The sequence below is a fragment of the Xiphophorus couchianus genome, chromosome 6, assembly GCF_001444195.1.
Source record: "Xiphophorus couchianus chromosome 6, X_couchianus-1.0, whole genome shotgun sequence".
NCBI lineage: Eukaryota > Metazoa > Chordata > Actinopteri > Cyprinodontiformes > Poeciliidae > Xiphophorus > Xiphophorus couchianus.
Genome location: NC_040233.1, coordinates 23,956,222 through 23,975,990, shown reverse-complemented (window position 1 = coordinate 23,975,990; position 19,769 = coordinate 23,956,222). Strand labels below are relative to the sequence as shown.

Below are 19,769 nucleotides of genomic sequence, written 5' to 3'. Positions count from 1 at the left end.
CCCCATCAAGATAAATTCTTCTCCTCAAAAATGAGTGAAAATCAACAGAAAAAAACTTCAGAAAGACTGAAAAACCGTTGATCCAGATCAGACCTGACAGTTTGTAAACAAAACATTAAGACGTTCTGGAGAGGAAAGGGTTTGAAAAAAACATTCATGTTGTGCAAGGAAGTTGGAAACACGATGATCCGCGTATCAAAAGTGAGTCTGTTGTTGAATCGTTAGCCAACCCGGGCAGCGTTGTGTCGTCCTGGCGACCGTTTCCCCGCAGATCATCAACACTGCCGCCTTGTTCTCGCAAAAATATTAATCCTATTAAAACAAGCAGGCGTCAGCGAAAGCTGCTAACTAACGAGCCGCTTTGGATGTGGCCACGGGAATCCTGTGTCCACAAAGTTATAAAGGGAGCTGGAAAACTTGTAGGTTCTAATAAAACGACAGTTTTTATGGGTTATGTGGTAAAACAGAAGCCACAGTATTATTACTGCAGTTTACAAAGCGCTACTATCAGCGTAAAGGATTTGTTTCAAATAGCTGCAACATGCAAGACACACGCAAAGCCTTGGAATTAAAAAAAAAAAGAAGCAAATGTTTGTTTATTTATTTTTTTGTCTTCAAGATCTCACAATGCGTGTTTTATTCCAGGCATTTCATCTACAAAATGGTCAAAATCTCCAAAAAGTTACTCTAAGATTGTTGAAAAAAAAAAAAAAAGGAATTCAAGGGAGTGCAGAGCAAAAGTACCAGGAACATTTTCAGTATTAAAACTCAAAATTTCCAGATTTTTTTCAGCTGAATCAAGATCTTCTCCCCTTCGAATGTTAAAAGAAATAAAACAATACATGCACATGTAGTGGCATAAACAGTATAAATGTCCTAACATCATCCTTTCTAGGTCAGTTTAAAGCATAAATTTGATTTTTACCAACAGATTATTGGCTCGAAAAGTGGTTTTTGAATCATTACAACTGATAATTTAACTACATTTACACAGAAGACGGCTACAGTATTGCACATACCATTGCAATCCCCAAAGTTCGCACACACACACACACACCTCCACTCAAAATTATTCTAAATCAATCAGGCAGCTTCTCACACGCTCACTGTTTTGTGCCGGTCCCGTGACACAGTAAACAAAAACATTCCTTGACATTAAAAGGGTGAAAACCAAAAAAATCCAGAGAAATATAAACATCTTGTCCACTGACAGGACGCCGCTGGTGCCTGACCAGTGTTTCCTGTTCCTGAAGAGTCCAGATCCATCCGGTCCTGACGTCAAGCCTCACCTGAGCGAGTCCATGAACACGGAGTCAGAACCGGCGCCCCGCGTTCAGCCGAGGCAAAGCTGTCTGTGTACCTTCGCTTGCCGAGTTTTAAAGTCTGCGTGGGACAGAAGTAGTACTAACGGTTATTGTAGTAGCAGGAGGAGGAGTGTAGTGGTGGCGGGCCGGAGACGACTCCCTGCGGATCAGTAGGTGGCGCTGGTGGGCTCCCTCCCCGAACTGAAGAGGATGTCAGCCTTGGAGCTCATGATGTAGGTCAGCAGGAGGGAGGAGAGAAGCACGCCGATCCCCACGCCGAGCGTCAGCATCTGCAGGAGAAAGAGCTCAAGTTAAAGGGCCAGAAACTAGCAACATTAGCTAAGCTAATGTTGCTAGTTTGGACTGGACTGCACTGTGTAATCATCCTATTACTGTCCTTTTACATAAATGTGTCACCGTCTTCTGTATGACTTAATTCTGTGTGGTGTGGAGGCTGCAGCGCCTCCGACTGGAAGAACGTGAGGAGAGTGGTGCGGACAGCAGAGAGGATCATCGGGGCCCCCCTTCCCTCCATTTCACCCCAGCGCTGCATGTCCCGAGGCCGAAACATCGTCAGTGATCCCTCACACCCCCAACATGGACTGTTCTCCCTGCTGCCCTCTGGAAAGAGGTTCCGCAGCATCCGGTGCAGGTCCACCAGGTTCCAAAACAGCTTTTTCCCACTTGCCATCAGACTGCTGAACTCTTAACTGGACTGCACTTAAAATCTGGTCTCCACTTCATACCTTGCACATGTACAGAGCTAAATAACTTATATTTTACTGTCATTCCTGCACTTTATATTTTATATTGTATTTTATTTTATTCTGGAGTAACCTCATAACATTGGAACCTCAAAACACTGTCCTGAGCCGTATGCAACGAAATTTCGTTCTGTATACACCCTGTGCATGCAAAATGACAATAAAATCAGTCTAAGTCTAAGTCTAAATCAACTCATCTCTAATTGTTTTCAGTCGAAGCTAAAGACTAAAGCTAACCATGAGCAGGGTAACCATTTTCTGATCTCTGCTCTGAGGGGCAAAAGTTTGGATTCATTAAATTTAATCGACACGTTGTGCAAGGAGTCCCTATTTAAAATTCCACCTGAAGTGAGGAGGTGATAGCAGATGAGGGGCCCTGATTTAGTTCGGCCCGATGCTGCGGTGAGCGTGCAGAGACTTGAAATGCCTCCAAGAAATACGATCCGTCTCTGTCACATCTGGACAGATTTATGTTTATTGCATGGAGCTGCATTATCGCTGGTAGTTCAGGTATGTTCTGCTGCAAAACGTCAAGACTCAGACAGAAAAGTTTCAGGTGATTCTGACAGATTTCTGAATGAAAAGGTGATATGAAACAGACTCATACATCCAGGATTCCTACAAAAACCTCTACTGTATAATTTCAGATGTATAATTTTTCTAGAACTTTCCGAATAGAAAACATTAGATGAGTTTCATCGATATGCTCCAGAAAGCTAGCCTCTTTGTCAGCGGTATTGGACATAAAAATTAGGCTAAAATAAAAAAAAAAAAGAAACATCTCTTTTCTGGATTTCTTGGGTAAGTATCGATTTATCTGTGCACGGTAAAGTTCAAGCACATTTCAAGCATTTTCAAGGTAAGTTTTCAAACTTTTCCACCACCATATTTTGGAGATAAAAACAATATAAATGAGCTAAAAAAGAGAGGTTTAAATCACTATTGTATTACATAATTTATTACTGTTATTTATATGTTTGTGGTAATATTTTACATTCTACAGCAGGGGCAAAATAAACTAAAATAAAACAAAATTTTATGTTTTGAAACATAAAATTTCAACCCATAGGTTGTGTGTCTCGCACAGCCTATTAACTCGAAAATTAAACATTAATTTAACCCAAAAAAAACAAAAAACACTTTGCATAAAATATATTTATTTCAGTAATTGACAGAGCTATTAGGATTAATCAATTTTCAAAAATAAAATGTTCTCATTAAGTTTTCCCACATTTAGAAAACAGAAATAATTTTGATAATTCTAACTGACCTAAAACAAGAAAAAAGTTTGATTTGACTTAACTTCAAACAGTGATTAAAACAATGTCTGTCTTTATATTACGTGTATGAATATATCTGGTTTCAACTGTAAATAATGTTTTCCAAATTTAGGCTTTTAATCAAACGTTAGATTATGCTTTGTTACAAAATATCAAGCACTTTCAAGGACTTTATACAGAAATCGAGCACTTGAAAACACCCAAATAAAATTCAAGCATTTTCAAGGATTTCAAGCACCGGTGGGTTTTGTCAGCAACTTCAAACTCAAAACAGTTTGTGGAAAAACCCATGGCAAATCAAAGAAAAAGACATTATCCAATTCACTGTAAACAGAAACCCTTTAATTTTATTATTTAGATGCTGAAATGTGGAAATTCAAATACTTTTAATACTCAATTTTCTTATTTTCCACACTTTTTAAGGCTTGAAAAATGAGAAAATCAAATTCCACAACAATCCATCCAAATAAAAAAAACTCCAAGATCACAGCATAATTTTTGCAACTGCATCTGAGAAATCTCCTTTAATTAACAGATCAATAAATAATAATGTGTTGTCTTCAATAATTTTTTTCCATTACTAATATTACTTTATTATTATCATTATTGTTTTTATTTGAAGTAGTACTATTGCTATTTTTCTTGTCAGTAATCAAGGACTTTTATTTACTTTTCTCAATATTATGTTTTTTTTCTTTTTTCCTTCCTTTCTCATTTATAAACCATATCAACAAAAACACAGTTGATTGAAATCTTTGCACTCCAATTATCATTTCAATTTTGTTTAATTTGAATTTCAGGCATTTAAAATAGATTCTGCAAGCTTAAAGACAGCAGTTTTCTTCCAAATTGTTTTGTAAATTGCACATTTTTGTACATTTTTCATCAGTAATGCAATCAATGACTTTTATGCATTATTTAATCTTTTCCCCTCTTTTTCCAAACAGTCCATACTACGAATAAATGACTGCAATGGACTGTTTATGGATTTTTTTCTGTACATTTTGTTTTGTTTTTGTGTCTTTTCACCTGATTTGTTTACATCACAATAAATAAGTAAATTTTAAAAAATCAATAACTGATTTACCTCCAGGTCGTGGCTGGCCACCAGGAATATGCGTCCTTTGATTTCCTTCCACCTGGACTCTGTCCATGTCGAATACTCGCTGGTGGTGTAGTTCTCCATCAGGAAGGCCGGGGATATGGCTCTGGACCAATGCACCGTGGAGCGGACGCAGAATCCGTCTCGCTCCGTACTGTTAGGGGGCGCTGCGCCCGGAACCCAGAAGTAATTGTACAACTAACGAAGGAAGAAGAAGAAGAAGTTTGGAGGAGGTAAATAAATGTGCTGTTATGCTCTTTTAAGAGAAAAAAACTAAGAAATTACATTGTTACTCCTAAGAACTACAATTTTTTTCTTTCGTCATTCTAATTTTACTCCAACCTTTAAATTTACTTGATTTTTGCTAAATTATCAGAATTAAGTCAACGTTTGGGAATGAAAGCAGCTGTTAATCTCACATGCTTGCTCTCCTTGTCGTCTTCGCTCTCTTTCTGATTCTTGCAGTTTTCCTGCGTCACGTTGACAGCGGTCCCGGTCAGGTTAGCCAACAGGTACTTGACGAGAATAGTCGGTAAGCTGGCCTGCTGCTCCACACTGATGTAGAAATTCACTGTGTTGTTGTCTGAGAGAAAAGTGTGTTTCAATCACTAGAAATATCCAAAGTACCTTAACAGAGTGGCTTGGCAAATGACTCATTAACCTCTGAATTTGCACATTTCCTCACATTGCAACCCAAAAAGTTAATTATTTACTAATTTGGTGGCTTTTAAAGGAAAAGGGCTGCACTGGATATCATTCAGAATCAGATTCAGAATTCCTTTAAATGTCATTGTGCACAAATAAAAAACAAAACAAAATTAAAATCTCGGAGAGACACAAAACTGGGATGTTAAGACCAAGTAAATAAATAATTAAGAAATAAATTAAAAATAACATATATAAAAAAAAAGGTCTCAACCATTTTCATTCTACCTCACAATTTTTATGGAATCACATTCCTGCCAAAAACCCTGAGGAGCCAATGGAGCATTGAAAACGGCGCATACCTTTCTGATTGCGGGCATTGCCATTTACTCACGGGTCCATGAACGCAGCATTTTGTACATCTTTATTGTATATTTATTTTGTAATCTGCCAAATTAGCTTCTGCTATCATCTGGTACAGCGGATCAAATTGTGTTGTTTATGTTTGACTTGTACACTGTCTGGTTTTAAATAATGTATATTATCATTATTATTATTAATAATGTGACGTTGATTCAAAGAAAAGAAGGAGAAGAAGAAGGAGGTAAGGAAACAAAAAGTTTGTTAATTTTTTCTTTAATTTTCCTTAATTTCTTATTATTCCTCATCTTCCTCTGGTTGCACAGTTGGGCAGTAGCAAGTTAATTTTTTTTGAAAAAAAATGTACTTTTACTTTCACTTGAGTCATTTTATTAACAAGTATTTCTGCTCTTACTTGAGTAAAATTTCTGGATTTTCTACCCACTGAATGAAAAACAAAATTTCACCAGACACACACCAGCAGTTTTTCTTAAAGTTTCCTAAGTTTTTTTATTGAAAGAAACTTATTTGGAAACATTTTCTTTTGCCTGACTTTGTTATCTTTTGTTACTTATATAAATTATTGTCATTTTCATTCTTAAAATACCAAAATTTCCACTTACCAAATATTTTGGTCTGTGTGATGATGTAATTTTTAAATATTAAATGATTGATAATTTCATCAGTTACTCAACACTTAACTCTTATTTGAGTTCATGTGTTCACAAATAAATTTAAATGACTGTATCAACAAATATGCAGTTGTGATTGCTTAATAAAACTGCATATCCTCCGAGTTTATAGCAGCAACGTTATGCCATAAAGTTTGCACTACCTTGTGCTGGTCGCAGCAAAATACTTATGAAAAAGTTGGTGGTTATAATGAGACAAAACGTGAAAACGATCCAGGGACGTGATTACTTTGTGATGCACTTTGTTCAAGAAGAGAAAAAACATTTATTTTTTGTTTTAAAAAAACAAAAACAAAGCTAACTTACTGAGATGAACAATGTCCTTTAGGCCTACGATCTCTTGGGTCCAGGAGTTATTCGACGATATGAGGAAACTGTACAGCATTCGGCTCACCTGAGACAAAATAACAACATTTCTGATAAATGAGAAGAACCTTCATGGGAATATCTAATAACATTTTATATCAACAAAACGTTTTGTATTCACTTGTGCTTCTACTTGTCAGATACCAGAGTTAGTTTGATGCAACAAAACAGCAAAAAAAAAAAAAAAAATCTTTCAGAATAAAAACGTTTGTGGAAAAAAAACTAAATATAAAATAAACCTAGAATTTAAAACAAGGTGGGCCTTATTTTCATCAGGACTGTTATTTATAATTTGTAGAGCTAAAATGCAAAGCATAGCATTTCTGGCCTTCAATATGTAGAAATAATCACAAAATTAGACTAAAACATTTTAAAAAGTTAAGTTCAACTTGTTAGAACTAGACGTAAACATGTGAAATGCATTTAATCCACAATTAATAAATCAACTTTCAATGGAACCTAGTTTTTGTTTTAGATTAATCTTGCTCTTATTTCCTGTAATGATGTTAAACTATGAAAATTTTCATGTGGATAAAGTAAACAGTAAATGTGGTGTATGAGTGAATGAATTTACCTTGTACTGCAGTATTGAGTATTTTAAGATATTAATGCAGTTCACAGTCTTACCATGAGTTCGTCCGCTTTAATACTGCTGATCTGCGTTTTCTCTCCTCCGGCCTGAATAAACAAAGCTCGAGCCACCATGGTCGCCACTTCAGCCAGAGACTGAGAAGAAACAGAAACTAAGATTATAGATGCAGCTCAACCACAACTGATATGAATGGATGAATGGATAAACAGTTAGTGGATGGATAAATGAATGAATGATTGATTGAAAAAAAACATATGAAAGAATGAACAACCTTTAAATAATGAACAGTTTAAGGAGAAACCTTAAACTGTTGTTCCACAAGTTACTCAACAAGTTGTTGCTAGGTAACCACCAGTTACTCAGCAGGTTGTTGCTAGGTAACCAAAGAGTGAGTGAGTGAGCTGATTCCAGGAACATTAAGAGGCTGAGCAGCTACAACCTTTCGGTTCTGGACCGGAGTTCAGTGAATATTATAAATATTGAATATTATCTATTAATATTGATCACAGGTTTATCATGAGATATTGTTATTGATTTAATGTCCAAGTTGGATGTTTTGTTGAACTACAGTAAATCAATCATAAATGTTCTGACCTTTGCAGTGTCCGTGACGTGGTTCAGCTGCTCCTCTGGCGTCAGGTTCGGGGGGTACGAGACGTTCAAACTGTCTGCGTTGTCAAACATGCTTTGGAAGTACCTGCGCACAGACACAAATCAGCATCCAACACCACTAAATCCAGCAGCAGCAACATCCCAATGCTCCAAAAAGAGAGTTCTCTAAATGAAAATAGTAATACTTGTTGGAGAAACTGGAGTTGTAGTCCTCAATAACGACGCCGGGGAACGGCCGGGCTCGCAGGAACCTCTGGAAGGACGACGGAGGCAGCGGCTGAGTGACGCCGGGTTCCTTCACAGAGACGTTTAAACCTGCAGCAGCTGAGTTCAGGTTGGCGATCAGGTTCTTCACCTGAAGAGGATCAACAAAGAGGAATCCAATTTTAATCTCTATATCTACATATTTACTTACAGTAACACTTTATTTGAAGGGTTGTGCATAAGACTGACATGACATGACAGCTGTTATGAAATGAAGGAGCCTTCATAGATGTTTATAACTGTTGTCATTAAGTATCATTCGGTAAATAATTACTTTTATCGTGAAGTTGTACTAAAAGTTGCATTAAAAGGCCATTAAACATGTCAACCTTGTATTACTCTGTAAATAATTACACTTTTAATGCAAAGTTCCATTAAAATTTGCATGAAAACTCCATTAAAAGTGTAAACTTTGCATTAAAAGTGTCATTATTTACCAAATCACACTTCATTACAACCATTATAAACATTTATAAAGACTCCTTCATGTTAATAACAGGTGTTATGTCATGTCAGTCTTATGCACACCCCTTCAAATAAAGTGTTACCTTACTTTAAGCAGGGGTGTCTAAACTCTTTGTCACCTGGGCCAAAATCGTCGATTCAAAAGTATTCGCAAGCTAAAAAAAACAAAACTAAAATCAAGCAAGTAAAGTAGTCAAATTTTTTGTTTATTGTTTGTATTTTGTTTTTGGAAAAGAGATGTTATGCATATTAGATCCAAAACGTAAAAAATAATTTTGCTTTTTAAGAAAGGCATCTAGTTTGAAAATGTGAACATGCAGCATGAAAGTAACCTCTGTGAAACAACAGAGCTGCTGCAGGATGACTCACCGGATGAATCTACCCTCGTCAATAACTATAAATATTAAGTGTGACTCTTTTCTGTCGCTGTCTCTGAGTTTCCCTTCTGCTGTCAGAAAGAATCCCTGGTTCCCATAATGGATTATTAGGGGCCTGGATAAGAAGAACTAAAGAAAATATGAGAATGAAGTCATAATAATACCCAAATAAAGCTGTAATATAACTCAACCAAAGATTTTTTCTCTTTAAAAAAAGAAAGGAAATGTGTGTATTTTTATTTGGTGTATGTAAACTTCTGGTTTTATGTAGAACAAACCTCTTCCTGAATGCTGCTGTTCCTCATAGAGACTGGATCCGTGTGGAGCCAGAGGTTGGAGCTGGAATGCAATCCCACCTGGAAAAGACGACTAAATATAATTAACCACTGCAAATATATTCACTTCACTTACTTTATGTACAAAGGAAATATAGCCACTCAAGTAATATAAAATAAAAGTGTTTTGCTATTTAGCACAGTGTGCAGAATAGATGACATCACGAACAGACAGAAGAAAATGTAAATGGTGAAAAATTATTTGATTATTACAAAAAAAGGATTCATTTTGCTATCAGAATAATACAGTTTGCACAAAGCAAACGCTGTGATTCTTAAAAATCTAAAACACTGATAGAGCTGCACAATAAAACTATAAAAGTATATTAAATATTTAAAATTTATATCTGAATGCAAATATTTTTATTTTACGCAAGTAAAAGAATTTGTGCCAATATTGGCTGGGATTCTCCTGAAAAACAGATTCTTAAACTCAATTGGATTTTCTGATGACATAAAGGTTAATAATAGTAAAAGTAAAAATAATAATAATAATAATAAATAATAATAAACTTAAATAATATCCATTTTCATTATGAGTTCATATTTTAGTTTAAAAGTTATGTGCATATCTTATTTATCCAAAGCAGTTGTATGAAGTTTGATCACAATAAACTTTTAATATCTTTACATATCACCTAATAACTCTAGAGAGCAATAAATACTGACAAAAATAATGTTATTTGTTTAATATTGTGATAGATATTGATATCAAATTTCAGATTAATTGATTACTGAAATAATTTAGTAATCAGTTAATGTTTAACTGGAGAAACAGACTCAAAAAAGGCCATCTGCTGTAAAAAAAAAAGAGACTTATTCAGAGCAGTAATTAAGCCAACACTGTACAAAAATAAATATATTTTGCATTCAAGATAAAACACCTTTGTCTATCAACAGGTTTTAGACTAAACTCCTCAAGTCTCCGTTCAGATTTACAGAAGGAATGCTCAGTTATTGTATTTTATGCAATAAAATGTTCATTTTCTTACTTTAAAAAGGAACTAAATTGTTTATTTCCATCTTTTAATGTGTTTCTAATATTGTATAAAAAAGGCTTAAATGGTGAAATTAATATCTATAGGGTTTTTTTTCCGATTAATTGATTAATCGTCACAATAATTGAACCATATCACCCAGCACTAAGCACCAATATTGATCTTTTGGACTTCAAACAAAACATGCAGAATTAGGAACTGGTTTAATTTGCTTCACAACTTATAAAGAAAGGCAAAAAACAAGTTTTCCAAAACGCACCTGTCCAATCTCCAGCACAGAGTGAACGTTGTCCAGATCTATTGGGAACTGATTTTTCTCCATATCATAAACCATTTTCGAACTGCCGATGTAGTCAAACGTTTCCTGAGTTTAAAGTAGAATGATGGTTTAAGTGACCAAACATGCAGAAAGTAAATCAAACTTGGTGTTTGTTAAAAACGGGGAGTGAACAAACCCCGTGGAAGAAAGTGTAGAAGATGGTTCGGTCCAGCTGAGCGTCCTGCGTGGCGTTTCGTAGAGCGTGAGCCGCCGCCAGCAGGGTGACGAGGCCCGAGGCCGCGCTCTCCGCCCCGGGGCCGATCTCAGAGAAAAAGGACCTGCTGTCGAGCTGCAGACATGAAAGAAAAAGAAAATCAGGTGTTTCATTTACTTATTCTCCAACCTATCAGTTAACATGCGGCTATAAACTCCTTCATGAAATGATCAAAAATGGAGAAAATCTTCTTGATATGAGGAAAACATAAATGTTTGTTTTACATAAATGTGTAGTTCACAATTAAGTGACAAAAAAGTACACACAACATGATTAGATGCTGAAAAAATTTCATTTTACATATTTTCTGCCACGTTTATTTTAAAAATACTCCAAGCTGCTATCAGTTGCATTCTGGGAAATGTAGGACAACTGTAGGACTTTGACTAGCTTGAATCTTAAAAGAATAAATATTTCTTTTAAGATGGTAATTTCTCATCAGTGCAGACAGATGTTGCATCTGGGATACCTCAAAGTTCAATCCTCGAATCCCTCCTATTTAATATTTATATTATAATTATTAAATTATAATAATTTATAATTTCCCTGCTGGGATGAATAAAGTAATTCTTCTTCTTCTTATCTCACTAGCTCAGATTAAAACAAGTAATAAGATTCGCTACCTCACTGCTCTACATTAGAATGTCACTGAGAACCCAATCAAGTTCAATAGAGATGCCTGGATGTGGCATAACTTTCTTCAGCTAACTAGAAACAAAACTGAAGTTATTACAGTCAACGAACAGCTTCAGGTATTACAGCTGGAAATCTGGGTGTAGTGATGGACTCTGACCTGAACCTTCAGAGCCACATAAAGATAGTTACAAAGTCGGCCTTCTATCACCTGAAGAACATTTCCAAGATTAGACTAATGTCTCAGCAAGATCTAGAGAATCATGTGTTTATCTTTAGTTGCATTTATTACTGCAACAGTGTCTTCACAGGTCTGCCTAAAAAAATCGATTAGATCCAGAATGCTGCTGCTGGAGTTCTGACTAAAACTAGGAAGATAGGTCACATCACGCAGTTCTACAGTCCCTAACTGGCATCTGCAGAAAATTCTGGCTTCTTCAAGAGAAAAATACACAGAAATGAAGCTGGATCAAGAGTATTTACTAGCTTACGCTTATAGTCATGTGACAGCAGCTGCTTCCCTCACATGAGAATCAGCAGGGAGCTTCAGAAAAAGTAAAAGTCTTTCTTATTGTGTTTGCTTAAACGCTGACAGACACTCACCCTGGCTGATACGATGATCACGCTCTCATTTGCCTTGTGGCCGTTTTGTGTGGTGTTCAAAGGTTTACTAGGGGCCCAAATATTCTGGTCACTCAACGGATCACACACCATGTCTATCAGGAGAAGCAAGCAAAATAATAGATTAGAAAGCAATAATTACCAATAAAAGCTAATTTATTCAATGTTTTCACCATATCACAGCATTTAGGATGAATAAATAATCCAGGAAGTGCCCAATAAAGTTCAAAACAACCACATATCGGTACTGGAAGAGTACTTAAGTTATTGTTTTGACTTTGCGATGCTGTGAGATTACCAGGCTGACCATTACTCATGCTAAAGCTGATGCTGTTTCTCCTCATGCAGGTGGGTGTGCTGGTGACGGCGGACATGTGGGAAGAAAGCTGCATGGCGCAGAGAGGGTACTGAGGGTCGCTGCCATTCACGGGACGGTTGTGATCCATGTAGCACTGAGAACGGAGAGAAGCAAACACATTCACTAAACTGTGGGTTTGTGTCCAAAGAAGTAGACAGAAAACACAATTTCTTTGTAGTTTCTCACGCAGAAGGGAAATACGATACAAATCAGACTTTTTCACAGCAATCTGAATGACACTTTTACCCAGAAAAAAATCAGAATCAAGGTACTTCCATACATGGTGCTAAATTTGCAGTCGAAACGGTCACATTTTATCCAAATTTTACGTCACTGATGTGAGACATGCTTCATAATTCTGCACCAGAAGAAGCCAGACTCCATAAATCTGGACATAAACAATGGCTGGAAATTAAAATAATCAAAATTATGAAAGAGGTCTGCATCACTGAAGTGCATCAGATCATTGTCCCACCACTCCTGATTCAGCATTTAAACAGACTTCTCTACAGAAGCTGCAGTCAATGCTTCACAAAAAGCCGCAGCTTAAAGTTGTGCTTTATTTCTATTATCTTTCTTCGTCTTGTTATGATCTTGCAGGAATACTGTCGCCTCCCATTGCTGAATAACTTTAAAATTGATCCATTGACAACAACGTAAGGATTACGACACTGCAAAAACACAAAGTCTTACAAAGTATTTTTGGTGTAGTTCCTAGTACAAATATCTGAGTATGGTTTAAATAAGACAAAACTAACCTACAGGTAATTTTTCAGCAAAAATAGGAGCTTCATTTAAGTAAATACTTCCTTAATGTTGATGAAAAATGTCTTGTTCTACTGGCAGTTTATTTCACTTATAACTAATATTTTTCCATCAATATTAAAGAATTATTGACTTAAGTCAAGCTCCAATTTTTGCTGAAAAGTTATTTCTAAGTTATTTTTGTCTTATTTCAAGCATACTAAAATGTTTGCACAAGAAACTAGATCAAAACTATTGGGATTTTGTTGTTTTTCACAAACAATTTGTTGCTGTGCAACATCTGCGTCTTTTCTTTATGCTAAAAATCGACTTTGTCATAATTTCTAAAACCAGCCAATAAAAAAACATCTTCACTTCAATTTCACGTGTTTCTAACCTGTTAATAACCGATTTATACTTTCATGTCACTAAACAGTAAAAAATATTAAAGGTCGAAATCATTTTGTGCAGCAACATTAGAACAGCTATGAATTGAATAAAATCTAAGCTATTTGTTGGAGTCTTTACCTGCCGTAAGAGCTGTGTGTCATTGTCGTCTTTCATAGAAAAGATGGGAAAGTCGAACTCCTCGTAGGATAAACCGTTGCCGAGGGGATTCCACTTTGTGGTGTTGCAGTGGGCCAGACCTGGACCGTAGTTCTCAGAGTACACACCTGAGGGGGACAGCGAGAAAAGTGAATAAAAATCATCCAGATTATCCTAATTGTGTCTGCATCTGGTGAGTTTTTGGTTAAAACATGTTTGTTTTTCATGCAGTGGGTAGAAAATCCAGAAATTTTATTCAAGCAAGAGTACAAACACTTCATAATAAAATTACTCAAATGAAAGTAAAAAGCACAGCGTAGTAAAAGTTCTACTAAAAGTGCATTATTGCAAAAAGGTTTCTCAAGTAAATGTAACTAGTTACTACACAACTCTGCAAAAGAGTAATGTCTTAATCTTAACTTACATTAAGTAAAGTACTGGAACTCCATCTTTTCTGACCTTTTGCAACAAAAAACTAAATAATCCCAAGAACTCAACCTAAAGTATTCGGTTTTACTTAAGTACTGGTATTGACGCTTTGCTAGGCCTGTCACGATAGCAAATTTTGCTGAGCGATTAATTGTCTCAAAAAATTATTGCGATAAACGATAATATTGTTTGAAGATCTTTTTACACTGATTTAATGGAAATGACGTAATAATCCATGCGATTTCCTGCCAAAGATAGATACACTTTATTTTCAAAAGAATATTTCACACTGGAGCTGATAAACTAAATAAACAAAACAACCAAAAACAAAATGGATTCTCAGTCTCCATTAATAAAAAATGTACTTGATAAAAACTAAACAACATAAAGCCAAAGTGGAAATAAATACTGCATTCAACCAAAAGAGGGCAGATTATGAAGTCTGTATTTTATGTTGCCCTTCAGTAATAATTAGATTTAAAATAGAGAAGATGGGTACATGGACTACCTGATGCAATAATTCACACTACATGATTTTTTGCTCCTATTTTTCCCCATACAACAATCTTAAAACGTTGGTCTTTCTAAGATTGTGTGGTGTGTTACGGTAGATCGTCGTTGCCGCTCCGATCTAAATCAGGGGTTTTCCCGACTGGGATCGTTAACTCAGCCTGTTGAATGTGACAGGTAGCCAATCAGAAAGCGCGGATTCTCCTCCGTGTTTTCTGAGGGGAAATTATGTCGGAGAATCCCAAACAGCTGAAACGGCGCAACCCGAAGTCCAGCGGACATTGGAGATGATATGTGGAAACAACATTAATGTTTATTCAACATGCAAAGAATATAGAAATGACAAGAGGAGGAGTTGGAGCGAAATTGCTACCGCAGTTGATAAACCGGTAACTTTTCAGCTGTTCTTCGTTAACGTGACGTAAATAGGTTATAATGATTTTCATTCAGTCAGGACTTTACACTGACACTAGCCACATGCATTGCAGGTAGATTGTAGTAAAGCATTGATTAATGCCTGGTTTTAAAATTAGTTCACTGAACTTGTAGCCATTATTTTGTGCCCATTGTTGGACACCACACGGCAGGAACGAACCTGATTAACAGTTATACCTAGGATTTCTGTCGGCTAATGTGTGGTCTGTCAGGTTTTGAAAATGGGCCGACAATCGGCCGACAGCTCTAAGATTGTGTGCGCTGGGCTTTACACTAAGGAAATGAGGAAGGAGGGTCAGTGGAGAGCACCGGAGTTGAGCCTTTTTTCATTCGGTGTCATCAACAGAAAGAGAAAAAGGCCGGAAGAGACGATAATGGCGATAATTAAAATGATGTCGGTAGTTTTAATTTATCATACGATTAATTTATCGCGACAGGCCTACGCTTTGCCCTCTCTGTTTCCATGGCAACACGTCTGACCCACCTGTGTTCTCGTTGGGACAGCGAGTGTGAGGGGAGAAGCCATCCGGTGGGTTGGAGGTGGGCTCCACCACGGCGACGCCGGCCACCCTGCTGAAGCCGTTCTTCAGCTTCATCATGACGGATCTGACGGGCGACAATTCACACAATTTAGGAACTAAATTATATATATACAGGGTGTGTCTTGTTCATTTCTACTCCTAAAAACATGTTTGGAAAGGTTTTTTTATTGCAAAGTTTCCTAACTAAGTTCACTAAAATTTGTTCTGGAGTAGAACTACTGGATGTTTGTGGTCGTATTTACTATAAAACTGAATTAACGTGGCAAACATGGTTGATAAAAGACTTTGTGTTTTACCTTTGACTTTTATTGTTTTTTTTTTAGTATATGTAAGATTATTTTGGTAATACTTTATTTGAAGGGGTGTGCATAAGATTGACATGACACTGTCATACACATGAAGGAGTTTTCATGAATGTTTATTAAGGTTATTTGGTAAATAATGACACTATTAATTTACTTTTAATGCCAGATTTAATGCAACTTTGCATTAAAATGTCATTATTCCCACAATAACGCAAAGTTGACACGATTAATAAACTTTTAATTAGACCTGTCACAATAACACATTTTGCAGGTTGATAAACTGTCTCGAAATTCAATTTTCAGGCAATGTAATGGCAACGGCAAAATAATGCAAGAAAATATTCTCAAAAATCAATAAACTTTAAATTCTAATGAACATTTAATGCTGGAAGACATTTTAAATATCCAAAATAAATAAATAAAATAACAGAAACAAAAAATAACATGAATTATGAAGTCTTTGTAAACAACATTATCCTTTGGAAAAAAGGACTAATTGAGACAAAACACCAGACTGAAGATTTTTATCATTCAGGTTTTGTAGAAAAGAGTAGAAAGAGAGAAAAGCAATAAATCATTCAAATGGAAATTATTGAGCTTGTTTTAATTTATCATACAATTAACTGATTTATTGCTTACTGTGTCATTACTTTTAATGTAACTTTGCATTAAAAGCAGTCATGTCACTTCATGACAAAAGTCATAAACATTCATGAAGACTCCTTCATGTTTATGACTGTGTCATGTCAATTTCTTTTATAAATGTTTTTAAAGCTCCAACCTTGAACTGGAAAACCAAGTTTGCACTATTTTGTAATAAATGTAGTTTAAATAATGAATCATTTTCATATTGTCTACATTTTACTAAACTTCTGACCTCTGGCGATGGGTCACCGGTGAACCGTACCTGGTAAAGAGAGAAGACTCCATGATGACCATGTAAGGAGGATTGCGGCCATTTCGAAGCACAAAGTCCAGGTTTTCTTCTGACTCAAGTACATGGAGCACACCAACATCGCCTGACAAAGATGCTAAACGGGCAGAACTAAATATTAGTAAAAGCAATAAAACAAAAACACAACAATAAACGTCCTGAAAACTGACTTCAATTATATCAAATAATTTACTATAAAGATCAATAAAATGCATTGATTCTGGGGATGTTTGTGTCACAGAAAGAACAGTTTGTCAGACTATGATCCTTGAATATTTATATCACAGGAAGGAGTGTTTTACTATGACCTTTAATCTTTACAGCGCTCTTTCTATCAACAACAGTCACATGGAAGGAAATGAAATAGCAGTGATTACCTCCGTAATTGCTGGCACACATCATAAGGATGTTGGCAAAACATTTAAAATAAATTGTAACAACTTTATGTGGCGGAAAAATAAATTTGCATATATTTTGAATGTCAGAAGCAGCTAAAGCAGCATATATGTGCTGCTATACTCACACTGGCAGCCTATTTGATGGGTTGAATTAAGAAGTCGCACACATGGCACAGTGTAGTTGAGCTTGACGTAAATTTTGTTTTCCACTGAATTACAATTGATACCTGCAAAGAGAAATGACACAAAGTGATAATTAGAAAGCCCTAAAATTAAGTTTACATTTATATGTATTATAGAAGACTATTTTCATAAGTTTTTTTAATATTTAACACAGATAATTCACCTTTTCAGACATTTTCAGTGAAATAACCAGTTGTACAAAATGTATAGACCATGCTCCATTATACATTTGCTAAAATGTCATTCTTTTACTAAAATGATCAAAATTAAAGATACAAAACTTCAATATAAATTTCTGGCAGATTTTGCTTTAAATATGGAGCCAGAAACAACATCTGGATGCAAAGATGGATCAATATTTTAAACAATAAGTGAGGAATAACATCAGGAATTACAAATACTTTTTTATGATTTATTCACACTTATTCATTTCTAGGAAATACTTTGAATTGCTGCTTTCCAGGCTGAATAGGAACTCTAACAGAATATAGCTACATCATGAATTTGTCTTACTTTTTGCTTTTTTGGAATTGCAACTAAATTAGAGTACAATAACACCTTACTTCCCCCCTTTTATCCCTCTAAGCAATTAAACAGATAAATCCACATTAGCTTTGTTAACTCCTTTTGAAGAAATAGCTTCAAAACTACTGCTGTCCTAAAATTATTTACTATATTTATTTACATTTAAGATGACATCTGTCCAGATATAAATCCATTTTGCATCATAGCAACAAAATAAAATATCCCTTTAAAATCTACAGTAGATTTTTACTAATAAAAATTGTCCTTAAGAACTCAAGATTAAAGGAATCTTGATAATACATTGCAAAGTCAGTTCAGAAATGTATATTATATTATTTCTCCATTAATAACAAGGTGCATTCATTTAGTAGACGTAAAAATGCATAATAACATCCATACCTCAGATAAAAGTTTAAACAAAGTTTATATACTTAAAATTAAAGAGGCAGTAAAATAACTTTTGCTCAAAATGCAGTAATTTTATTATTATTATTTTACATCTTCTAAATTGAAAATATAACCGGAGTACATTCTGAAAAAAAGGGAATAAATACCTGGTTCAAAAAACTATACTCTTTGACTCTCTAAAAGTGATGTTTGTATTTTAAAATAAAAAGGGGGAAATGCAGTAAGTTTAGTTTGATATCGTGGAAGTGAATCTCCGCGGAAAATCACGAGCAGTCACGCTGATGTCAAGTCACTACGACGCCGAAGTTCGCTTCTGATTCGGCGTTTCACTAAAGGGTTTTTCTCTTTGAAATACTAATGTTCAAAATATTTAAATAAAAGATCACAAAATGGTCAAACCTGCACTGAATTATTTTAAATTGTATATAGTTTAAAATAATTCAAAATAGTCTGTTTTGCTAGCAATGCCAAGAAGAACCAGCATTTAATGTTTTAAAAAAATATGCAAGATTCTGTGTTTACAATGCAGAACTTTTCAGCGAAGAAATTCAATTTTTAAATAATTTAATTAAAGTAGTCGCAAAAGCGGACGTGGCTTTTTTTAAATTTACTTTTACATGTCTTCATGTTAATAATGACACGAATACATGTTTTAAGTAACATGTATTCAGTACAATCCAGATTTTACGAATCTAAGTACTTTATTTAAGATTCAAAAATCACAAACTGTGTGTAAATAAATGTTTTCTGGACTAACCTCGATCAAAGGCCCTTTGAGCTTCCATAAACAGATTTGAAATGTTTCCCCGCTCACAAACGGTACGGTCCTCGCAGGAATGTGACTGTTTACTGCAGAATTACATAAATCCGGTATAAATATCCTACGTAATTTAGGATTTTGAGTTAGAGCCAGCTGGAAGGTGGTTCAGATTTCTTAAGAACGGTCAAACAGCCTCTTACCGGTGTGCCAAAGCAAAAGCTGACTTCAGCGTTGTTTCTGACTGACTTAAAAAGTCATCTCTGACCTTTGACAAGACAAAATACGGTCATTTTTCAGTCTTATGTGAACGCAAATGTACTAAAATTACCCCCATTCCAGAACGCAGTTCCTAAACTTGCACAAAACGAAGATTTAAAAGACAAACAGTGCAGCTGTTGCTACGGCTAACTAGCCTAGCATCCAGCTAGCTACGGCACAAGGAAATCTACCAAGCTAATCTAATAAAAGACAGACATACTTCGGCTAATGCTAGACATAAAGCGCCACAGGCTCGACAGTCTAATAATTCAACTTACCAGCGACAAACAGACATAATGCCAAATATACAATCCATTTGTTCGACAACAAATCCATCTTCCTGGTTTGAAAGGCAGAAAAACACAACAGGAAGTGAAGATTTGGGAAACACCCGGGTTCCGGTTTTTTGGTTCCGCTTCCCTTAAGAAAAGCCCATACGTAGACGTCGTTACGCCATCTTGAAAGTGGCACTGGAGCGCGTATTCATGTCT

The 19,769-nt window shown here is 35.5% G+C and overlaps 1 protein-coding gene across 3 annotated transcripts; it reads right to left on the bottom strand.

Annotated features, from left to right (window-relative positions):
* Window positions 1-568: 568 nt before the first annotated feature.
* Window positions 569-19,668, bottom strand: ncstn (nicastrin). 3 transcript variants are annotated; one of them, XM_028020121.1, is made up of 17 exons: window positions 19,557-19,668; window positions 17,270-17,371; window positions 16,720-16,843; window positions 15,450-15,571; window positions 13,574-13,719; window positions 12,242-12,395; window positions 11,926-12,038; window positions 10,612-10,764; window positions 10,416-10,520; window positions 9,102-9,179; window positions 7,903-8,072; window positions 7,700-7,802; window positions 7,141-7,239; window positions 6,454-6,541; window positions 4,870-5,033; window positions 4,436-4,648; window positions 569-1,594 (listed from the first exon to the last, which is right to left on the bottom strand). In XM_028020121.1, exons 1-17 carry the CDS (start codon window positions 19,612-19,614, stop codon window positions 1,472-1,474), a joined length of 2,115 nt encoding a protein of 704 aa, XP_027875922.1. In that variant the 5' UTR covers window positions 19,615-19,668; the 3' UTR covers window positions 569-1,471. The 3 variants fall into 3 exon arrangements, with proteins under 3 accessions (XP_027875922.1, XP_027875923.1, XP_027875924.1); XM_028020122.1 differs by having other exon boundaries at window positions 12,251-12,395; XM_028020123.1 differs by having other exon boundaries at window positions 12,257-12,395.
* Window positions 19,669-19,769: the final 101 nt, after the last annotated feature.